Here is a 25,137-nt window from a genome sequence, read left to right on the forward strand (position 1 = left end):
TTTATTCTTACTGTAAGACTATTTGAGTGAAGTCATACTCAGAACAGAACAAAGTAAAGAGACTTTGTGAAGCATTTTACTGATGTCAAAGGAGGTTGTTTGACAAAGTCGGAATGCTTGACATTATAATTGGGAGAGGTTATTAATTGGATTTTTAAAACTCTTTTTGGTATTTCCTGATTTGTAACAATGAATAATCAAGGTCCTCAAAATTAATTAGGTTATCTAGTAATCCTACATCTGGTATCAATTAACCATTTTCAGAATACTTTTTTTCATGTTCTTTGCGATTTTCCAACCTGTTTCTTGTTCCTTGGTTGCAATTGTATGCGGTAGAACACGACATCTTGTCAATAAGTGCTACAGTTTGTTATAATGAAGTGGCTTGTAGTTATCGAAGACCTACTCAAGCAGTATAATTGTTTACAACTCTTTCTGCTAAACTGCTGCTATAGAATACAATACAATACAATACAATAGTAGAGTTGGAAGGGACCTTGGAGGTCTTCTAGTCCAACCCCCTGCCTAGGCAGGAAACCCTATACCGTTTCAGACAAATAGCTATCCAACATCTTCTTAAAGACTTCCAGTGTTGGGGCATTCACAACTTCTGGAGGCAAGCTGTTCCACTGATTAATTGTTCTCACTGTCAGGAAATTTCTCCTCAGTTCTAAGTTGCTTCTCTCCTTGATTAGTTTCCACCCATTGCTTCTTGTTCTACCCTCAGGTGCTTTGGAGAATAGTTTGACTCCCTCTTCTTTGTGGCAACCTCTGAGATATTGGAATAATGCTATCATGTCTCCCCTAGTCCTTCTTTCTCTTAAGCTAAACATACCCAGTTCCTGCAACCGTTCTTCATATGTTTTAGTCTCCAGTCCCCTAATCATCTTTGTTGCTCTTCTCTGCACTCTTTCTAGAGTCTCCACATCTTTTTTACATCGTGGCGACCAGAACTGAATGCAGTATTCCAAGTGTGGCCTTACCAAGGCATTATAAAGTGGTATTAACACTTCACGTGATCTTGATTCTATCCCTCTGTTGATGCAGCCTAGAACTGTGTTGGCTTTTTTGGCAGCTGCTGCACACTGCTGGCTCATATTTAAATGGTTGTCCACTAGGACTCCAAGATCCCTTTCACAGTTACTACTACTGAGTAAGGTATCACCTATACTGTACCTGTGCATTCCGTTTTTGTTGCCTAAATGTAGAACCTTACTCTTTTCACCATTGAATTTCATTTTATTAGATAGTGCCCAATGTTCAAGTTTGTCAAGATCCTTCTGTATCTTAAGCCTATCTTCTGGAGTGTTGGCTATTCCTGCCAGCTTGGTATCATCTGCAAATTTGATGAGTTCCCCATTTATTCCCTCATCCAAATCATTGATGAAGATGTTGAAGAGTACTGGGCCTAAAACAGAGCCTTGGGGTACTCCACTGCATACTTCCCTCCATGTAGATGCAGTTCCATTGAGAACTACACGTTGAGTGCGGTTGGTCAGCCAGTTACCAATCCATCTGGTGGTGATGCTGTCTAACCCACATTCTTCTACTTTATCTAGTAGTAGGTTATGGTCTACCTTATCAAAAGCCTTACTGAAGTCCAAGTAAACTATATCAACGGCATTCCTCTGGTCCACTAATTTTGTCACATTATCAAAGAATGCAATAAGATTAGTCTGGCATGATCTGTTTTTGACAAATCCATGTTGGCTTTTGGCTATTACTTTGTTTGCTTCTAGGTGTTCGCAAATTCGTTGCTTGATTATTTTTTCCAGAATCTTTCCTGGTATTGAGGTTAGGCTGATAGGTCTGTAGTTTCCTGGATCTAATTTTTTCCCTTTTTTGAAGATGGGAACCACATCAGCTCTTTTCCAGTCCTCTGGTAGTTCCCCGGTGTTCCAGGATCTCTGAAAGATATAATTCAGTGGTTCTGAGATCTCGTCTGCTAGTTCCTTCAGAACTCTGGGGTGTAATCCATCCGGTCCTGGTGATTTGAACTCATCTAGGGTAGACAGGTGCTCACTTACCATTTTCTTCCCTATTTCAATTTGTGTTCCTAATTTTGTGGTGCTGCTTTTGATAGGTTGGACTGTTTTATCCCTTTGTGTAAAGACAGATGCAAAACATGAGTTAAATAGTTCTGCTTTCTCCCTGTTGCTTGTCACCTTCTTGCCACTTTCTCCTAGCAATGGACCAATTGTTTCCTTAACTTTTTTCTTGTTTTTAACATGTTGGAAGAAGCTTTTTTTGTTAATTTTTACTTTTGTGGCAAGCCTTTCTTCATTGTGAGCCTTAGCTTTCCTCACTTCATCTAGAAATCAGATGTTTGTACAAAGAATGACTTTAAAAAATAACAGCTTTTCACCTTGCATAGAGTAAAATAATGGACCAATGCTTAAATGATTAAGATCTATTTAGTTTCAAATTAGTTTATTGTATGCTAGTGTTCACATTGTACATTATTGTGTGAAACATAAATAGTTAAGGATAGATAGTAATGTTCTTTATTTAGAACAAGGCAGCCAGTATACTCCCCACAAGCAGATTGCATCTCCATTTCCTAAACATCATTAAAGAAATACCAGTGTTATGTTATTTGTGCGTTCCTTACATTTCTGCTGCTCTATTTTCTTTTTATAATTAAAGTTGTTCAGAACATGTTTACAAATAGCAGATTTAAATTGCTTGATTTTCATTTTAAATAAACAATAAATAAATTCAAGAGATCATAGCTAAATCAGTAAGTATTTTGATTGTGCCAATCAGGGCTTTTAATGAAAAGCCCAAATCCTGGACAAATGGGTAGCTTATGATTGTAACCATTAAATTAAGAATTCCTGCATGGCAGCAGACAAGTATTTTTCACTACAACCAAACTCAACAGAGAACATAAATGCAGGGAATCTTTGAGATATCAACTGTTGATTATGTTACATTTCAGATCACTGTTAATTGCACTGAAAGCTCTTGGCTCCTTAAGTTAATGGAAGAAAAATGTGTAACATAGGGCTCTGTGAGAACTAGCTACCTGGTTAGGTGACATTAATTGGAATTAATGCAGAGTTGGTATTGTGCCGGTTCGGACTGGTTCGCCCGAACCAGTAGTGGAAATCGTGGGTGGCCCCGCCCACCTGCCCCGACTCTATTGCATCCCATTTAGGCACTTTTTTTTAGTCAAAGTGCATGCGCAGAAGTCTGAGTGTACACATGCTCACATTTGCAAACCGGAAGATAAGGTAAGTGAATACCAACCCTAAATTAATGATTAACTTTGATACCAGCTGATTAATATTTCTTACTGGTTCACATCTGTATAAAAATTAAAGAAACACTTAGGGAAAAAAGCACAATTTACTACCAAGCAAAATATATTTAATAAATCAAAGCAAAAGAAATATTATGGATAGAAAAATTTGATATATGTGTATGTATAGGTTTATAATTCAATTTTGTACATGTTCAAACAAAAGTACTGCTATTTTTAGTAAAGCTTAATAACAAAATGTGCTTAAAATATATTTCTCTATATAAAGTTAATAGTCCTTATTGAAAAGCAAACATGTGTAGGGTTGCTACCTAAAAGCATAAACCCTATGAGACATACAGGTTTGAATTATTATATTTTAAAAGAGGTATATGTATTTTTATAAGGAAAGAAATATTTGCATAAATATGTTCTAAAATCATGAAATTGTGGTTGACATTTTATGCAGTACTGATCTTCGTAAATTTTTAAAAAATTTGAACAATTTTCCTTATCTGAATATAAGAATCTTGCCAATTTTCTTTGTAGTACATTATTTCTATTGTCCATTAGGTGGCACTCATGCCTTTTTCTTTAATGAAGCAAACAAAAGTTCTGTGGATGTCCAGGGTAACATTAAGCAGCATATATAAATGCAAGCAAATGGGGACAACTTTAAACAATCAGCTTGATTCTGGTATTGTGTTTCATTAGTGGTAAAAGATTCTCAAAGTGGGAACACAGAGAATGTAAACGTGCAACTGTCATTAATGATTAAGTGTGGAAAATGAGAAGGGAGAAGTATGTTTCGTGGGAGAGAGAGAGAAAAGAGGACTCAGTGACTAGTAAACCGGAGGTTCTTCAAAACAGGTACAGATTTGGCTGAAGCTGCTATTGAGGAACCTCTTATCCAGGGGTGTCCAAAGTTTGCAACTTTAAGACGTGTGGACTTCAACTCCCAGAATTCCCCAGCCAACTCTGCTGGCTGGGGAATTCTGGGAGTTGAAGTCCACAAGTCTTAAAGTTGCCAACTTTGGACACCCCTGCTCTTATCTATTGTCACTCAGGAATGGTAATCATTACAAATAGCTGATAGTCACTGAATGGCCCAAAGGTAATTTAGAATTTGCATTTCCTCTTAGTAAAACCCCCGTACCTTTTTTTTCAGAATACGAGAGAAACTGTGACGTAATGGTCACTGGTACATTCTCAGTTCCTTCACTTCTTGAAATATTGTCTTGACAGCTTGCTGGATGGACATTTTGGGTATTTGATGCCACTGATTCCTTTCGTAATTGAGTTTTGTACCAAAACAGATTTCAACAATTTCTATTATTTCTCCTAGCCTTAGTCATGCAAGGCAATTGATTTAGTGCAGCTCTTTACTAGCTGCTAAGGATCTTGGTTCACGGTTCCTCTAGGCCAGGGGTGTCAAACTTGTGGCCCGCGGGCTAGATGCATCCTGCACTGGTCGCACCCACCCCCATTTTAGTGAAAGGGGGAAAGTTGTGATTCGTCATTTGATGACAACCTGTCATCTCAAGTTTGACACCCATGCTCTAGACCCTAATACAGACTTACTTTTTGCAGGGGAGTACGTTCTGTTTTGAGGGGTGTTGAGTTTTTCTCTAAGGTGGCCCACTTCAAACCCTGTCATAATCTCTCATCTGCACGATAAATGAGTCATCTTTACATTCACCAGTGTTCAGGCACTAAAGTTAGGGCATGCTTCTGGTACATCTAACTTCTGCTGTATGTTCAGTATAAGGAGCATAACTGTATATTAGGTCTGTCTCTTCAGCCCATAACGCATAGTTAGATTGGAAGGGGTTAGTGGGGTGTGAAGCTATTCCTAAGCTTTGTTGAAAGGGAGTGCTATCAGGCTTTTACAAGTGGCAGGAGAGTCTAAGAGCAGGAAACATGGAGAATATAAACATAGTTTTACTAGTATTGCAGGTAGTCCTTGCTTAATGACTATTCATTCAGGGATGGTTCAAAGTTGTGGTGGTAATGAATGAATGATAGTTACGACTGATCCTTGAAATTACAGCTATTGTGGCACCTCTGCAATCACATGATGAAAATTCAGGCATTTCAGCTCCATATTTATGCCCCACAACTTGCAATTTAACTATCTCTAACCCTGCCCTTTTGGCCACCCTGCATTCTGGCACCCACACAATTGCCTATCAACCGTTGTTGTTTTCCTCCTGCTGTTGACGAGGCACACACTGCCAAAGCAGCTGCTGGCCTTCGCAGGGCTACATGAAGCCTCTCTACACTGCCTGGCGCAGTGTCATGTAAGCCTCTTCAGGCTATGGGGAGGTCTTGCGTAAGAGCGGAGAACTTGCTTGGCCAAGTGTGCCTCATCAGCAACAAGAGGAAGAACACAAGGGTGGTCAGAGGGAAACAAAGGGGGCCTTTCACATTATATGTTCTTTCTTAGCCAGTCTTCAGTGATACCAATAAAGTTTATCCTTGAATCTATCAAAGTCTTCTTCTTGATCTTAGCATTCAGCCATATCACCCTGTGGCTTCTCAAGGTCCCTCAAAAGAATGGAGGCTAAAAGCAGGGATCTAGAACAGATTGAATCCCCTTGTTTATAACTAGTATTTTCATCATAACTCTTTCAGCCAAACCACAATGGAAATATGTTGTTCAGCATCCACATCACCTCAGTTTAATAATCTGAGAAGCTGAGTTAGGGAAAACTTGCAGTCAAAATGTGGATTACTTTAAAAAGCCATTTAAAAAACATGCAGTCAAAAAACTTGCAGTCAAAATGTGGATTACTTTAAAAAGCCATTTAAAAAACATTTCCCTCATTAATTCCATGTAGACAATGGCTAAATACCACTAATGATTTTCTATCCTATATTTTCTGATAGTAGATTTGAAAAAAATTAATGGTATCTGATTTATTTACCATAGCCACTTATTTTAGTCAAGTATTTAACAAATTAGCTGTTTTTAAAATTAGTATTACTTGCATTAATCTTAAAATATATACTTTAATGCAGATTTCTGTGTAAGTTTGATAAAATGCACTTGATAATGTTTAGTAACATTTTGAAGACAAATATAGATAATTACTATAGGTAAACAATGGCAATTACTTAGCTTTATTTTTTTAAAAAATAAGAGTTTTCTTTAGGCTTGAAAATTTGCACAAATGTTTTGTTATATTCTTTTTTGTGCCTCATTATGCTTATAAATGTTCAAAACATTTTCTCAATAACTCTCTAAAATGATACTTGTTTTAAGAAATAATTATTGTATATCGTTATACTCAGATAGTAAAGAAAATAACATGAACAATGTGGTACATTTTGCTGTGACTTTCGATTACATATGGTAAGATTTAAATTCTGAGTAACATAAGTTGAACTGATTTTTAAGTAGATGGCATACAGTGATGGATTTCTGATTTTGAAAATCTGTCACAACCATAAATCAGCAGCTTGCTAAGATTGCAGAAGCAAGCTATTAAAGAACATGGTAGTATTTACTATAGGTAGATGCAAATTTTAAAAGAATTTCTTTAACATAGTTTAAGTGATTTATTGGCTTTTAATGCTCATGTATGAATCTATGATGTAATGGATTTTGAAAATCTATTTTCTGTAAGAAGATGCCTGCTTTCTTTATGATTGTAAGTTACACATTTTATCTTTATATATTAATGTCTGTATTACAATAGTTACATTTTGATTATTTGTATGATTAAGTTTTATTTATTTATTTTATTTATTTATTTTATTTATTTTATTTGTTAGCCGCTCCCTCTCCACAAGGGACTCGGGGCGGCGTACAATAAATAAAAGCACATATATATATATTACACGGAGAAGGTAACAACCATTACAATACATAAAATAATAATAATGAGATTAAGAATTAAAATACCCCAGTTTAAAATTACTGATTTAAAAAGACTGTCAGGAGGAATAAGATGGAATTATGGTTGAGCCAGGCCAGATAGTTGAAAAAGGTGGGTCTTGAGTTTTGAACGGAAGGAGCGGAGGTCGGTGGTAATCCTAATGTCGAGGGGGAGGTCATTCCAAAGGGCTGGGCCCATCACAGAGAAGGCCCTACTCCTGGGTGTCGCCCTCTGACACTGTTTAGTGGACGGCACCCGGAGAAGTCCCTCTCTGTGAGACCGGATTGGTCGTAGGGATGTATGGGGCAGGATGCGATCCCGCAGGTAGCTAGGTCCTGTGCCATGGAGCGCTTTGAAGATGGTAATCAAAACCTTGAAATGCACCCGATAGACCACAGGAAGCCAGTGCAGCTCGCGCAGGAGAGGTGTTACATGGGAGTATCTAGTACTCACCATAATCACCTGCGCGGCCGCATTCTGGACCAACTGTAGTCTTCGAGTGCATCTCAAGGGAAGCCCCATGTAGAGAGCATTGCAGTAGTCTAGGCGGGACGTCACCAGCACATGGGTGACTGTGCGTAAGGCATCCCGGTCCAATAGAGGGCGCAATTGGCGCACCAGGCGAACCTGGTGGAACGCCCCCCTTGCCACGGCTGTTACATGGTCATCCATGGACAGCCGGGCATCCAGGACGACGCCCAAATTGCGCGCCTGCTCCATGGGGGCCAGTTGCTCGCCCCCAATGGCCAGAGATGGAAGCAACTGGTTGAACCGGGGGGCCAGAAGCCACAGCCACTCCGTCTTGGAGGGGTTGAGTTTGAGTCTGTTGTCACCCATCCAGACCCGTACGGCTTCCAAACACCGGGACATCATTTCGACGGCCTTGTTGGGGTGGTTCGGGGTGGAAATGTACAGCTGCATATCATCAGCGTACAGATGATATCCCACCCCAAAACCACGAATGATCTCGCCCAGCGGCTTCATATATGTGTTGAACAGGAGAGGCGAGAGGACCGACCCCTGTGGCACCCCACAAGTGAGGGGGCTCAGGGTCGACCTCTGCTCCCCTGCCAACACACGTTGTGTCCGGCCGGAGAGGTAGGAGCCGAACCACCGTAGAACGGTGCCCCTAACCCCCAGCCCCTCCAGCCGGTGCAAAAGGATACCATGGTCGATGGTATCAAAAGCCGCTGAGAGGTCTAATAGGACCAGGATAGAGGAACAATCCCTATCTCTGGCCCTCCAGAGATCATCAACCAACGCGACCAAGGTCGTCTCCGTGCTGTGCCCAGGTCGGAAGCCGGACTGGCGTGGGTCTAGATAATCATTTTCCTCCAGGTGACGTGGGAACTGTTGAGCCACCACACTCTCTACAACCTTCGCTAAAAAGGGAAGGTTGGAGACAGGACGATAATTGGCTAGCTCCGTTGGATCCAGGGAAGGCTTCTTGAGTAAGGGTCTCACAACCGCCTCTTTCAAGGCGGCCGGTAAAGACCCCTCGCCCAACGAAGCGTTCACTAGTCCCAGGAGCCAGTCACGTGTAACCTCCCAGGATGCCAGTACAAGCCAGGAGGGACACGGGTCCAATGAACATGTGGTAGGTCGTAGTCGCCCGCGTAACCCATCCAAATCTTCAATGGCAATCGAGTCAAACTCCTCCCAGAGTGGTCTCTCAAGACTCACCTCGGGCGTCCCCCCTAGCCCACTGAAAGGGATCCATTCCCTCCGGATTTGAGCGATTTTATCCTGCAGATATTTCCCAAATTCCTCTGCCCTGCTCTGTAAAGGGGCTTCCCGCGGCCTCTGTGACAGAAGGGAGCGGGTCACCCGGAACAGGGCGGCAGGGCGGTTATCTGCGGACGCGATAAGAGCGGCGCAATGTCGACGTTTGGCCGCTCTTAACGCCACAAGGTATGTCCTTAAGTAGGTTCGTACCTGTGCTCGGTCAAGTTCGGAATGGGAGGATCTCCAACGACTCTCTAGGCGTCTCTTGTGGCGTTTCATCACCCTTAGCTCCTCGGTAAACCAAGGGGCCAGGGTGGTTCGTTGCCGCAGGAGAGGCCGCAAAGGCGCCACCCGGTCTAGGGCCCCGGCAGCCACACTGTTCCATGCGGCTACCAGGTCCTCTATCCGGGGGCGGGTCAGGTCTACAGGAGGTGGCCCAAGCTCTGTCTGGAACTTATCCGGTTCCATCAGGCGCCTGGGGCGGAACCATCTAGGACCTTCCGGTTCCGCTTCCCCGCAGCGGGGGGTAGCGCCAGGGAAGTCAAGTCGGAGAAGTGAGTGGTCTGACCATGACAGGGGAGTGATAACTAAATCCCCTATTCCCAGATCACTCATCCACTGGCCAGAGACAAAAACAAGGTCCAGCGTGTGGCCTCCCTCGTGCGTGGGGCCCTGAATTAATTCAGGTCCATGGCCGTCATGGAAGCCATGAACTCCCGAACCACCTCGGATGCTTCTCCCATCGACGGTAGGTTGAAGTCCCCCATCACTAAAAGTTTGGGGGTCTCAACCGCCATCAATGCGATCAGCTCGAGGAGTTCAGGCAGGGCCGCCGATGTATAGCGAGGAGCCAGGTATACTATCAGCAGGCCTTTTTTTACCTATAGGGCTGCTCAAAGTGACAATCTGATTGTAAAGTTCACGTTTTAAAAATGTGAACTTGTTACAGTAAAAATCAGAATAATGTAAGTATAATTTTTTATAATTTCAGTCGAATGCTTCTATGTAAAATTGAGCATTGTAATAACCATTTTTATTTTACAGGAAAATTAGAAATAGTTTATAAAATTATTCTTAAATCTGTAAGCTATGAATATCATATTGCTTAATGAGTGGACAAATATGAATTAAATATAGTTATTTTTATCGCTTTGAAAATTCCTTGAAAAATTGAGACCAATTTGATCTAGTGGTTAAGACACCAGGCTAGAAACTGAGAGACAATAAGTTCTAGTCTGACCATAGGCATGAAAGCCAGCTGGGTCAATTTTGGACCAATCATTCTCTCTTAGCCCCTGCTTACCTCACAGGGTTGTTGTTGTGGGGAAATAGGAGGAGGAAAGAGTATTAGGTACGTGTGGTGCCTTGAGTTATTTATAAAATCAATAAAAATGGGATACAAATCTACCCTCTCAAAACAAAAGTTTTTTCAGAACACGTCCACTGATAAATAAAATGGTTACAATGCAATTTTGTTGACACCGGCATTGTATAAATTTAAAACAAACATAAGGTTATAATTTCTCTTTACTTTTCCTATTTTTTCTGTACTACTCTATTCTGAATGGAATCTGTCTTGTTCTTTTATCTTCTGTCTGAAAATGACATTTAATAATGCACAGTTTTCTGACTAAAATGGTCTGAGATCGGCATATGTGGGCCTGCTGGGGGTAGATTGCAGGGGTGATACAGAAATATAATTTTATGTCATTTTATTCTATTTTACATATTTATGTATTAAATTATTGTATTTTATCCTCTAACTATTGTATTTTACCCTACTCTCATTTTAAATTGTTTGTTTAGAATTTTATTGGTAATATGAGTTTGAACCCGTACGTTGATATGGCCTATAGGTCAGTCAATATCTTTTTAGAAAATATCTTGAAAAATTCTGTCAAGCTTGTATATTGTCTGTTCTTTTTATATTTTGAACAATGTAATAGTAGTTTGGTTAATGAAAAATCTAAATTAATAATGAAATAAAATTTGTGATGGTAATTCCCTAATTTTACTTCCAGATTTTAGCAGAAATCTCATGATGCAACAGATCTTTTCTGGCAGCATTCCCAGGCAGATTACACTGGAAACATGATGAGATTAGCTAATTAATTCCATTTTATTGTAAGAGTATATTAATATACTCTTGCCGGTCTGAAGGTATAAATTTCCTGTGTTCATTTTTAGCCACCTGATCAATTAGGATGGGTCCTTCCTAAAGTTCTTCTTCTAACATTAAGATCTCTTCTCTTGTCTAATCATTTTCTAGGCAGCATCTCTTCCCCTTATCCCTCAAAATCAATATCATATACCACTACATTTCTCTTCTGCTATCGGGGTAGGTGGTGGAAAATACACATCAACATGTTACAATAAGATAGACTTCATGTGAAGCGTTAATACCAATTTATAATGGCTTGGTAAGGCTACACTTGGAATACTGCATCTAGTTTTGGTCGCCATGGTGTAAAAAAAATGTTGAGACCCTAGAAAGAGTGCAGAGAAGAGCAACAAAGATGATTAGGACACTGGAAGCTAAAACATATGAAGAACAATTGCTGGAATTGGGTATGTCTAGTTTAATGAAGAGAAGGACTAGGGATGACATGATAGTAGTGTTCCAATATCTCAGGGGAAGAGGGAGTCAAACTATTCTCCAAAGCACCTGAGGGCAGGACAAGAAACAATGGATGGAAACTAATCAAGGAGAGAATCAACATAGAACTAAGAAGAAATTTCCTGTCAGTTAGAACAATTAATCTGTGGAACAACTTGGCTCCAGAAGTTGTGAATGCTCCAACAGTGGAAGTTTTAAAGAAGAGATATGGTATAGGATTTCCTGCCTAAGCAGGAGTTTGGACTAGAAGACCTCCAAGGTCCTATCCAATTCTGTAATTTTATTCTATTCTATTCATTTTAGAAAAAATATTTTGTGGATGAGTCCATTTTGACGTATTATTGTTTTGATATTAAAGCATATTCAGTTTTCAGAATTCAGCTATATTCAGTTCCGTTATATTATAACATCAAAACAAGATTTGACATTGCATGAATGAATCCTGTCAGTCATACCAGCTATGCGGCCTCGATGTTTTTTTATTCCTTCTCTCCATTCTCCTTTAAGACAAATGAATTTTTATTTATTTATTTATTTTGCAAATGGTCAGTTTCAATGAATAGAAAACTGTATTTTACTAAAATGAAGATGTGCCAAAGTACAAACAGTAATAGGAGGAGGAAATAAAAACAAAAAATCTTATGGCATAATGCAACATTTGGGCTAACTTGATGGTATAAACATAATAAACACAATGAGAATTTTAGTAATAAATAGATAAAGGGAGTAATTGTTTTTCCTGAATTTTCCTATACTTGCCTTAGTGAGATTAGCAGCATATAAATTTAATAAATAAATTCTGTAAATAACTTTTTTTGAGAATTGGTAAACTGAAACATGTTTTTGTCTTGCTGTTAGAGATTTGCAGGGGATGATTGCTGCAGAAATTTAAAATTTGGATTTGAAGGATGCTGTCATTCTGTTTGGTGAAGAGGTTGAAGAAAGAGTTTATTTTATTTTTCAATCTCTTTGGTGAACCTTAATCCCTGGGAATGTGAAATTATGATTGAAAAGGAATGATCTATAGATACCAAAAGTTTCCATTGCTTTTAAAAGTCATCCAGATATTGATATATTTATGACATATTTAAATGTATAAATATTCAGGGAAATATTAAAATGAAATGTAAAAGTTAGGAAGGTGTATTTGAATGCTTCAAATACGTTGCTTGGAAATCATTGTTGTATGCTTACATATCATTCCACGGTCTAGAAAGAGAAAATATTATGTCAGCCAGTTGGTTGTTATAAAGATTGTTTATGAAGTTGAATCTGAGACTTATACATTGAATTGGGGAATTCTGAAAAATGAACTGTATGGCACTAGAGACCAAATCATGTTAAGGTGCAGAGAAAGACTATACATCAGTTCAAAGCCTATATTATTAAAAAAAAATACAACCATAAAAAAGGTAATAAGATTACATTCTCACACTTCATGGCTAGTAAGGTGCATTAGGCTGCTCAGATATTCATAACTTACTGTGACATTTCATGAGATTACATTTTGCTGTTCACAGCCATTACTGCTGCTCAGATAATAACTAGCTGGTGTACATACCTGGATTATGCGATCCCTGTCTTTGGCAGCAAATTTGTGTCTTGAAGGTTGATCAGCTGCAAATTATTATTAGAATTGGTTAATATGACATACTGTTATGGTGTCCGCTTATACGTATGTATAATGCGTTGCCATATTAATAGTATATACAAATGGTGTGTGGAAACACTCCCATTTGTAAAAAAATACTTTCATAAAACATTTAAATGAAAATTACTTAAGTCTGATTTCCTGAATGTACTATTTCGAATTGCTAGTGAATTATTTGTGTTTTGCAGATTAGATAGAAAAACTAATATGTCAACTTCTTGGATGGGTGGTTACTGTCTCTGTACATGTAGCTAAAAGTGAAAGATGACTGGAGGAGAATTGAGGTGAAGGTGAGGTCACTTTACTTAAGAGCGAAATGTATGGCCTATAAGGTGTTGGCATGACAATTGATGGTTCTTTAGAACCAAATATATTAACTCCAGCAACCATAAGAAGATAATGGGCCAGATTTATTCATTTATTTTGGTAATGCTTGACAGTGAGCTTAGCATTGGCTAAAAGTTGTATTCCCAAACATAAATTCAAACTTTTCCTTTAATAAAATTCCTTTGAAGTGGATTATAACTGCATTTATCTGATCTTTCTATTGAACAAAGTTCTTAATTGCTACTATTGCTAATATCCAGTTGTGAAGAGAACTTGTCAAGTCACATATTCTGTATTATTTGATCATCATATTCTATTATTTGATCACCCAGATCTGGGTGTTGTTATGCGGGCATCAGAGAGTAGAAACTGTAGCTTCTTTAGATGTAATGAAACTTGCCTAGGTTTTATAATTAAAATAACCTGAAATAATGATAGTTATAAAATATGTATAGCTATAAACTTCCCTGCTAAGGAATTTGCACTGTCATCAGCCATAAAGCATACATCTCACCATTAGACTTAAGAAGTGTGCATGTATTTCTCGCATTTGCATATAGTTTGTCATTACACAAAAACATATTTGAGAAAAATATTTGAAGATTATTACATGTGCTATTACTCCTTCATTAAGAGAGAAATTTAAAAAAGAAAATATTAAATTTTTTGTTTCTGTTGTCTTGACTATACTATTTTAAAATGTCAGATATATCCATTATATATTCCCAATCTTGACATATGTGAAACCACTGATTTATTTTGAGAATGCTGAAAAATGTGTTTTCCAAGTTACATATTTCTCCAACATTTCTGACCTTGAGTAATGAATGGAAGCTGCTTGAATTCATGGAAAAGCATGGAAACAGACTTGTTTAGCAAATCCTATGGCAGAATTGCTATATTTTAAATGAAAACCATCTATGATTAGTTTCTGTTTAGTAATAGATCTCTGCCACTAACTCATATATACGCAATATGTGACATTCACAGAATTAAATATAGGCCCAATAAGAAAACCTGTCATCCATACTAGCTGGCAGGCGGCAGTATAAACTACATGCTATAATATGAAATCCATGATCATCAGCTTGAGGAGTCTGTTCAGTAATATTATGAATAACAATATTAACATTTTTTTGTGGAAAAACAAGGTGATACTAAGTGAAAATTCTGCCAGTCCAAATACTTACGGTAGTCTGTTCAAATTATGAAATAGGTAAGAGAACATTAATGTATGAAGATACTAAGGAAGGCCAGTAGGGTCTATGCAGAATATGGAGCCTTATTTTGACATCAGCTATAACACAGCGATGGTGAATCTATTTTGGCTCGCGTGCCATAAGTGGGGGGAATGCGGGGGGGTCGTTTGCAGGCATGCCACATCCATAATGCAATGCGCGACCCACCCAGTGCGCATGCGCGCACTACAGGCGCGACCCACCCATTTTTGCATGCTTTTTTCGCCCTCCCCAGGCTCCAGAGGCTTTATAGGAGGCTGGGGAGGCCGCAAACAGCCTCCCCCGCCCCCCCGGAAGCCCTCTGGAGGCTTCAGGGACCTTCAGGAGGCTTCCCTGAAGCCTCCGAAGCAGTCAAAACGACCCTCCGAGCAAACCGGAAGTCACTTCTGGTTTGCTCGGAGGGTCATTTTAAGCGCTCCGAAGGCTTCAGGGACCTTCAAGAGGCTTCCCTGAAGCCTTTGGAGCGCTCAAAACGATCCTCCGAGTTCCTGAACTTCCGGTTTGCCCGTAGGGCTGTTTTTTGCACTCCGGAGGCTTCAGGGAAGGGCCTCCAGGGGGCGGGGGAGGCTCTTTTCGCCCTCCCCAGGCTCCTATAAAGCCTCTGAAGCCTGGGGAGGGCAAAAAATGGCTTTAAAAAAGGGTGAACTCAGCTGGCTAGTGCGCGCATGCACGCTGGCCAGCTAACAGGGCAGCGCCTCGCGTGCCCTGACCAATGGCTCCGCGTGCCACAGGTTCGCCATCACTGAACTCGGTGTTCCTTACAGCTGAATAAACATAGACTTGTTTCGTTTCAGCTTCTTTTATTTTATTTTACTAATCTTTGGTAATTTATTTAAAGAACATACGGTATATAAATAATAATAATAGAATGATTAGAACTATAACTTGCATATATTCCAATGCTGGGTTATTATATGCTTGATCATATATGTTGATACTAGTTCATGTATTGCTAACATAAAACAGGAATTCAGTCAACAGTTCTATGTAAATTTTGTTAGGAACCTTAGTCAATTTTGTAGGATCTGTACCCTGATATATATGTGTAAGTTTGCGTTATCAACCTCTTCATTAATTGCACAGCCTAGTGTAATATTTCTATTATCTGTCACAAGGAAAAATGCTAATCCTGAAAATTACACATTTTAAAGAGATAATTCTGAAAATAAGTCCTGATGTTCATTCTTTATAAATTTCAGCTTGTAGGTGGTCATTTTGATCTGGAAATGAATTTTATTATACAAGAAGGAGAAGGTATTACATGCATGTTGGACTTGATGGATAAGTGTGATGTCACTTGCCAGGCAGAGATATGGAGCATGTTCACAGCCATCCTGAAAAAAAGTATCCGGAATTTGCAAATTTGCACAGAAGTAGGTCTCATTGAGCATGTGCTTCAGAGGATTGATAGAGCCGACAATATGATTGCAGGTATGGCTTCTTAAATGGTCCTAGAATTGGAAGAAACTTCCAGTGAAACCTTTTTCATACATGACTGAAAAAAATAAATATTAACCTACGTCTAATAACCTTTGTTTAATTTTCCACAGATCTTTTAGTAGATTTGCTTGGAGTATTAGCAAGCTACAGTGTGACAGTTCGGGAATTAAAGCTATACTTTAGCAAACTTCAAGGAGACAGAGGGAAATGGGTATGTAGAAATATGTATTAGTAAAAAAGTATTTTTTTATTTTAAATAGATATCCGTAACTTTTCATATCATAAATTAATTTTATGAGTAAGGCAAAAGGTAAAGGTTTTCCTGCACATGCATGCTAGTCGTTTCCGGCTCTAAGGGGTGGTGCTCATCTCCGTTTCTAAGCTGAAGAGCCAACGCTGTCCGAAGACATCTCCGTAGTCATGTGGCTGTCATGACTAAATGCTGAAGGCGCATGGAGCATTGTTACCTTCCTACCAAAGGTGGTCCCTATTTTTCTACTTGCATTTTTACATGCTTTTGAACTGCTAGGTTGGCAGAAGCTGGGACAAGAAATGGGAGCTCACGCCGTTACACGGTGCTTGGGATTCGAACCACTGAACTGCCGACCTTCTGATTGACAAGCTCAGCATCTTAACCCCTGAGCTACCATGTCCCTCTAATTTTATGAGTAATAGTAATAAATTTTTATAGTGAATAGTTATAGTTAATAATGAAAACTGGGAGTCAGGTAGTGATTTTCATTTTTGTTTATATGTCATTGTGCCCAACAAGATCCAAAGAAAAATAATTGCAACTCAAAACAAAATCAAAGTAACAATGCCCGCAGGAAAAGCATACAAATACCTAGGAGGAAGGTCCCCTTTGTCCCTGCTCTATTCCAAAGCTCTTCAGAAGAGTCATGTTTTAATGATTTTTTTCATGGGAGGCATCCAAATTTTGAGAACCATGCTGTTCAGAAGAAGAGCAGCAGACACTGTGAAGCTTGTCCCTGTGCAGATGACCTGTCTTAAGAAGAGGTAGCTGGAAAGAGCAGATCCCGTAGATCAGGGGTGTCCAAACTTGGCAACTTTAAGGTTTGTGGACTTCAACTCCCAGAATTCCCTAGCCAGCTCTGCTGGCTGGGGAATTCTGGGAGTTGAAGTCCACAAGTCTTAAAGTTGCCAAGTTTGGACACCCCTGCCATAGATAAAGCAGGTTGTAAGCCCTGCAGGGCTTTAAAAGTGATACTTTGAGTTCCATTTTGAAGTAAATAGATGTATTACATAAGAAAACATAGAAATTCCCATGTTATATAAGATACTATGTTCTAGCCCAATTGAAGTTTGGATGCTCTTCAAGGGTAATCCCATATACAGCACATATTAATCCAAACAAAAGTGTCAGAAACATGATCCTCTGTCTAAGAAAGGTCAAAATTAGGGGCTTGAAAATGTGAAAAAGGCTTTCTTGTCCCAGATGTCTTGTTCTTTAAGCAATAACTGCAAGCCTAAGGGGACATCTAAATTACAAGGCCACTCTACATGGAACAGCACAGCCCTATCCAGACCCACATATGTCCCTGCTGTCAGAAGGCTACTGAACTCATAACTTTTTCACCTGGTTGGGATTAACAGGTTCCAGACACCAATATAAGACTTCCATCCTGTTTCTATTTTGGCACAGGGTGGAGATATACAGCTGGGTATCACGTGAGGACAAATGGATGATACCTGAATCTGTGCTGGCAGATGATCCCATTCAGTGGCTTTATGTAGCTATTAAATAGGAGAGGAGAGAATGTATAGTGTACAATTCTGTAATGCCCCATAATGGAGAATTCTAGAGCATGACGTCTTGTCCTTCTTACTATTTATTAAAATATAACTTGAGGAGAACAACTACAACACAGTGCTTCCCTCTCCCAGTCCCAGACAAGTCAGTAAAATACCATGATCAATGTATTCAAAAGCCACTGATCTCCAACAAGATCAGGTCAATTGCATTCCATTTCGCTAGTCTCATCACAGGTTAGCCACAAGAGTGATAATTGTGTTTTCAGTACCACACCAAGGACTGAAATAATTTCCTCCAGGATCCTTCCAGGCCAGCTAACACCATTCATAAGAAAGGTAAATTGGAGACTGGGTTGATAGTTGTTTAGTATTGCTAAGCCAAAGAATGACCTTAAGGCAAACCTCTTTAAGACAAAGCTCGTTGTCCTCTTTCAAAGAAGCATTGTGATTGGCCTGACCAGCCTCACATTTCCTTCCTGGAGGTTTTCACCAGCCAGGAAAGAGAGATTTCCAATACACAAATGCCAGGGCTAACACTACAAAGAACCCCGTCCAACTCCTCAGGATTACAGGCTCAGATTCCTGCTAGGTAATCTTTGAAAATGATACGTCAGGCATTTCACTTCTAGCCAGCATTCATCTTTGAGCATTTACAAGTGACTTTATCCTCCACATAACTTGAAAACACTTCACAGTAGTCAGCAGTTGTTTTTCCCTGGGTAATTTTAAGCGAGACAGACAATTTTTACATGCAGTACAAATGGAGGAATATTGATGGTTTTACTGTCAGCAGTATAAATTTGAGACTGGGATGTTAAGGAAATTTCTGCTTATGCCTTGCACCCAACCTTAATTGTAAAGCATCATACTGAGTTATCTGTAGAACAATGCCTCTGGTTGCTAGGTTCACGTGACAACCTATGACATCCCTCAGGTGGTGGGTGAATTTGGCATTAAATAGCAGCAGCCAGAGCATGGAGCCTTCAAGTACCTAATAGTTGGATCCCAGATATGGCAGAATGCTAGAAATAAGGTTTGGTTCTTAGAAGATCAGTCCTCTTCCTGGGAGGGTGGCCTGCTCCATCTCATACTACATGTCTTCCTGCCTGTCTTAATCTTAATTTTTAGCTGCACTGCCAGACTTAAAATATCCCTGGCCTGTAGCAGCACAAACAATTTTGACAGAATAGATGTGGTAGAGTAGATGTCTTACATTTTTAATAGCAATATTCTGATGTATAATTATTATATGTAAAATATTGTTTATATCCTGATTTTCTGCCCAAAAGCCTTGGAGAAACACCTAAAATTATTAGAGGTATGAAAGTTGAATAATTTTATTCAGTTTTGATTCAGTTTTATTATTATTACTATTATTATTATTATTATTATTATTATTATTATTATTATTATTATTATTATTATTATTATTAAAGATGTAATGTTCAATTCAATTCAATTTTCCAGTCTGGGACTGGTAAAAACTTAATAGTTCAAGTCCTAACCAAGGACCTAACAGCTATGGGTTTGTTTGTTTTTTGCAAAATCAGGAAAGTCAGGTATTATTATTATTATTATTATTATTATTATTATTATTATTATTATTAAACACCATAATAAGAATTTGTTCTTTGAATAGCCTCTGTATGCTGGAAAGCTGTTGTCTGTGTTAAAATATATGCCCCAGAAATATGGGCCTGATGCCTTCTTCAATTTCCCAGGAAAAAGTGCTGCAGTAAGTAATTTTATCTTATCACGTTTGTTTTTTAAAATCTTTGTTTTGTAAGGTACTTGGTCTTTTTTTCCTGAAGTCTTAAATATAATATATGTAATAGCTTAAAGAAAAGTAATTCAAATCTTTCTCTGCCAGTTTTGGAAACCTGGATCTTTATACATACAGAGAATGTTTAATAAGCTTTCTAACAGTTGACTACAAGTAAATCTGATGCTTATTTTTTTTAAAGAGTCATGTATTAATAAACTCAGCTTAAAATTAATTAAAAGGAGTTGTCATAGATTTGATATCATGGGTTGAAGCGAGAAGTGGTTTGCCTGAATAAATACTCAAGCAGTATCATAATTCACATCATTTCTTATACCTTATTTATGCATTTGTTGTTTTTTAAGTAGTCCTCCGGGTCAATTTTTAAATCCAATATTTCCATCTCTTTCTTGTACGCTATAATTTTAGGATACTCAATAATACCTTTTCTATTTTATTCAAAGAGACTTGATTTTCTTCAGCACTTTTTGATTGCAATATAGCGTTAAGTATTCTCACAGTTCTTGAGTCCACAAATCATAAATTTCCTTTAACACAGCCATCAGGTAGTTAACGTTCAAAGCCTTCTTATCAGCAGTTTAAAAAACACAGAAATTCTTTCCCACAGGAGAGGATATTTTTAGTTAACTTCCACATCTTTTTTTAAATCAAATCATCCAAATTCTTCACATTTAAAAACTTTCCAAAGGAAAATATATAGTCATCTTTTAGCTGCATATTAGAAAAAAACAAAATCTTTCAAAGCTGGAAATAGGTACTGCTTCTCTTTCTTTATAAATAGATTAAAGAGGGAACCACATAGCAAATACGAAGTTTGCACTTCTAAAGGGTTTTCAGTCTTCAAGGGATAATAAAAATTAAATTAAATTCCAGCATGATTACAAAAGTGAGTCTAGGTCAAAATTTGAGTCCTTAGAAAAGGCTATATTAACAGCTCAGATGATGACGGAAACTATGATTCCCAGCTGATTGCAAATACCTCAGTTTCTGTGTCCACTAACCAAAGAAACAAAAAAAAACCAAGTGCCACAATGTAGATTTACTTTAAATTTAGAATATTTTATATAAAGGGATGTAACAACAGTTATAGTCAAATGAATGTTTAATAATCATAATAATTGTTTATGTATATATTGGATTGATGATATGAGAATTTGTGTAAATTGCAAGTGGGGACTATTGTGAGAAAGATTCAGGACATGGAAGGAATTGTATTGGAAACTCAAATCTTCGCAGCAAAAGAAAGAACAGTAGTATGATGACTGTAACATTGTTTGATAAACTGTAACTAACAAAAGTAACAATAATCAATATAAAAAAATAAAATCATTCCTAGGTATAAAATCTGACTGATTTGAATTAAAAAAACAAAAACAAACCAAGTGCCACCAGCTATGCAGAATACATGATGGCGATCTCAAGATCTCTCTTTACTGCAGAGAGAATTATACTGTAAGCAGTCTGGATCAGGGGTTGGTGCTTTGTGCATGTGCACGCACATGTGCAGTGCAATAAAATTTCTCTGCGCATGTGCAGAAGCAAAAAACAAGATGGTGGCACCAGAGGCTTTGCCCAGAGAAGCGGTTCGGGGACGTGGCAGGCTTGGGTCGCTGCCGGTTCCAGCGACCCAGGCTGCCAAACCATTACTGGTTCAGCCATTGGTCTGGATATTATATTTTGGCTGCAATTTCCTCTACAACACAGTTCCTCCAACCTTGGCAACTTTACAACTTGGATTTCAACTCCCAGAATTCCTCAGCCAGGAGTTGAAGTCCACAAGTCATAAAGTTGCCAAGGTTGGAGACCCCTACTCTACAAAATGCAGAGTGTCCATTAATCCACTTTGCTGGAAGTGTCTCATGTGATTTAATTGTGAACAGTCAATAATTATGTCACTGTACTGGTATAAATAACTATCCTTTCTGATCTTATATTTGAAATGATTTCACATTTATTTATATTAAAACATCAAAAAAGCAAAACACAAAGGGAAATATTGCCTTTTATGCATAAAATGGACTTTAACTTACAGCAAAGATTGAAATGAAAATAAGGGTATTTATTAAAACATGTTTTAAAGTTTTTTTTAAAAGACGTATTTCATTAATGATAATCATTTACTTTTTTTAGGCTATTGCCTTACCTCCTATAGCAAAGTGGCCATACCAAAATGGATTTACCTTTCATACTTGGTTAAGAATGGATCCTGTAAATAATATCAATGTAGACAAAGATAAGCCTTACTTATATTGGTATGTATATATGCATTGCATATATGTATATGTTTACTATATATTTTGAGGGATCCTTTGTGCTCTCTGAGTTGCTTGTTTTCTTGCAGATGTTTCGTTACCCTAACTAGGTAACATCATGAGTGCTAGTTCTAGTACTTTATTGGTACTATATATTTTATTATAAATATGCATATAAATATATCCTGATATATTTACTATTGTTGTAATATACCTGCTTGTAAATTGACTTTCATCAATACATGTAAATAAATATAAGCATAATAATTTTATTTACTTGTTTCAGTTTTAGAACAAGTAAAGGGCTTGGTTATTCCGCTCATTTTGTGGGAGGCTGTTTGGTTGTGACATCAATTAAGTCAAAAGGAAAAGGTTTCCAGCACTGTGTGAAATTTGATTTCAAGCCGCAAAAGGTACGTGTCATGCATGGGTTTGTTTTGGATGATCCAGCCACTGGCAGATAGCCAAGTAGCTATTGGTTTCATCCTCAAAAGGTTTATTCCTTCAAAGATAGCACTTAAATTTAAGTAACCTGAAGTATCAAGCTTATTCTTATACCTCATTTAACTTACATCCCAGATAATTTTCCTATAAGTCTAATTTACAGTGTTTTCAGTCTTTCTTTTAGTTTTGTAGATTGAGCCCACCTCAGTTTCTGCTTTTATTTCTTTTATTTATATTGTTTGCTCCTCTAAGTGGTATAGAGATTTTTTTTTGCTCTCTAAAACAGCTTTAACATTCATAATTTCTTTACACAATATTTTCCTAATTTACTGCCTCCTAATCAGAGGTGGTAGTCTGCCGATTCGTCCCGGTTTGGCAGTGGTGGGAGGCTCCGCCTACCCATCCAGACTTCATCACGGTCGCTCTGCGCATGCGCAGAAGCGCCACGTGTGTGCTCTCAATTCCGAACTGATAGGGAAGGTAAGAGAATTTCATGCCTGCTCCTAGTGTAAGGGGTTGGTTTCTATCAAAGATTCCAGATGGTGACTCATTTAGAAGTAAACTTTATCTTTTGTCTCAAACTGTAGATTGTTTCTGTTTTGCTAGTAAGTAACTTTTTGCTTTAGTTTTTCTTTTCTTTTTTGCTTTTTATCAGTTCCATGGTGATTCAGTTCTTTTCAATTTTCATTGGGAACTGTGAATTATGCTTTATTTGTTTGACCTGCATGCTTTAGGCTCAAATAAAATAGTTCCTTTTCTAACACATTCTATACTCAGCGCCAAAAGCCATTCAGCTATTCAGTAGTCCAACTATCAGCAACATGACTTCTGCTTCTGCCTGAATTCTATGTATCATTCTATTTGATGGAGAACACACAGAGATTCCTGGTTCTTTTAGAATAGTTATGAATCCATTGTACAGGAAATAATTTATATCTTCCAGAAGTTTGGATTCTTTCCAAAACAACAGACAAGGAAAAAAACTTCTGCTTTTTTCCCAATCTATTACAGCTGGACTTATATATGAAGGAAGTGATCTCACTTTCCATACTCTGTTTGGTGTAAGCTTTCTTCCACAGTATGTTTAATCTACAATTAATAAAATGTATAATATATATTTCTGCATTTGAAAATTAATCATCATTGGCTTTAGCGATATTAGGTTGACATTTATTTTCACAATCTGCATTTTAGAGAGAGAGAGAGATACAAAGAAACTTACAATACAAAATTCTATAATAATTTAAAAGGAACAACTTTAGGATGTCTAATTCTGTAATAACTAGTTATTTAAAGATCAGTTCAGGGATTTATTCATATGTTTTAGCCAGAAAGATAAAATGGAATACAGATAAACCTCAATTTACAACAGTTCATTTAGTGACCATTCAATAATACAATGGCACTGAAAAAAGTGACTTATGTGACCATTTTTCATACTTACAACTGATGCTGCATCCCCATGTCACGTGACCAAATTCAGATACTTGGCAATTGATTTATATTTATGACCATTGTAGTGCCCCAGGGTCAGGTGCAGCCTTCTGACAAACCAGTCAGTGGGGAAGCCAGATGCAATTAACAATCATGTTACTAACTTACAACTGCAGTGATTCACTTAACAACTGTGGTAAGAAAGGTTGTAAAATGGGGGAAAACCTACCTAACAGATGTGTCACTTAGCAACAGAAATTTTGGGCTGAATTGTGGTCGTGAATTGAGGACTACCTTTAGTGGCAGTCATAGATTAAAAAAACAACAAAATAAGAACAGAATGCAGAATGCAAAACAAATTTTCAATACAGTGTTTTCCTGAAAAAAAGACAGGGTCTTATTTTCTTTTGACTCCGAAATAAGCACTTGGCCTTATTTTCGGGGAGGTCTTATTATTTTTGAGGTGCAGGAGATGGCGAGTGTAGTCACCTCATGGCTGCTGCTGTGTTGCAATATTTTCAGGGAGGGCTTATTTTCAGAGAAGGGTTTTTTTAGCGCATGCGCTCAAAAGTCCGATTGGGCTTATTATCCAGGGAGGTCTTATTTTGGGGGAAACAGGGTAGCAAAAATTAAGTAACATTGTTACTTAAAGAATAATGCTATTAAATGGATGACTGTCAGTGAAAGAATGATAAAGCAACAATACATTTTCTGTTCACTATGTGCAGACTAATTTTCAGCTGACAGTCTATACTTTTATTCTTTTTGATTTTACAAATGGTTTCCTTCTTACACATTTATATCATTATTTTGTTATGTTATGTTCAGCCAGTTTAGAAATTTTATTCAAAATAAATTGTATCTGGTACCAGGCTTATTTTGATGTGTCTGTTCAATTTGTATTGCTTACAAGTTAACAATTCATGATCTAATTAGGGCATCCATCGGAACCCTGACACTCTCTTTCTTTACATTTTGTATATCAGTAATTCATCTGTATTTCCTTACATAGTGGTACATGGTTACTATTGTTCATATCTATAATCGCTGGAAGAACAGCGAACTCAGATGTTATGTGAATGGAGAACTAGCATCGTATGGAGAGATAACATGGTTCGTCAATGCCAGTGATGTAAGTAATTCACGATATCAGTTTCAGGAAATATTGTATGTTTTTTCTGTCTTGTGTTCCTCGTGTTAAAATTGAAAATGAAAAATGGAAATTTACTGTTCTCTCAACTTTTTGCACTAGCATTTAAACAATAATTTGAAGCAGAGACCTTGAGGTTTGATCCAGATATATATATATATATTCATTTATAAATATG

At 37.9% G+C, this 25,137-nt stretch overlaps 1 protein-coding gene across 3 annotated transcripts in view; it reads left to right on the top strand.

Moving 5' to 3' along the window:
• The window catches only part of LRBA (LPS responsive beige-like anchor protein), a 357,721-nt gene that overhangs the window by 14,162 nt on the left and 318,422 nt on the right, over positions 1–25,137 (top strand). For all 3 annotated transcript variants that reach the window (XM_081959507.1, XM_081959508.1, XM_081959509.1), the window contains exons 3-8: positions 15,883–16,114; positions 16,234–16,334; positions 19,536–19,631; positions 21,810–21,931; positions 22,218–22,344; positions 24,822–24,941. In XM_081959507.1, coding sequence (XP_081815633.1) covers positions 15,883–16,114; positions 16,234–16,334; positions 19,536–19,631; positions 21,810–21,931; positions 22,218–22,344; positions 24,822–24,941 — 798 coding nt within the window. The remainder of the gene's footprint in view (positions 1–15,882; positions 16,115–16,233; positions 16,335–19,535; positions 19,632–21,809; positions 21,932–22,217; positions 22,345–24,821; positions 24,942–25,137) is intronic.

This window comes from Natrix helvetica, assembly GCF_964273705.1.
Source record: "Natrix helvetica genome assembly, chromosome: 7".
Lineage (NCBI taxonomy): Eukaryota > Metazoa > Chordata > Lepidosauria > Squamata > Natricidae > Natrix > Natrix helvetica.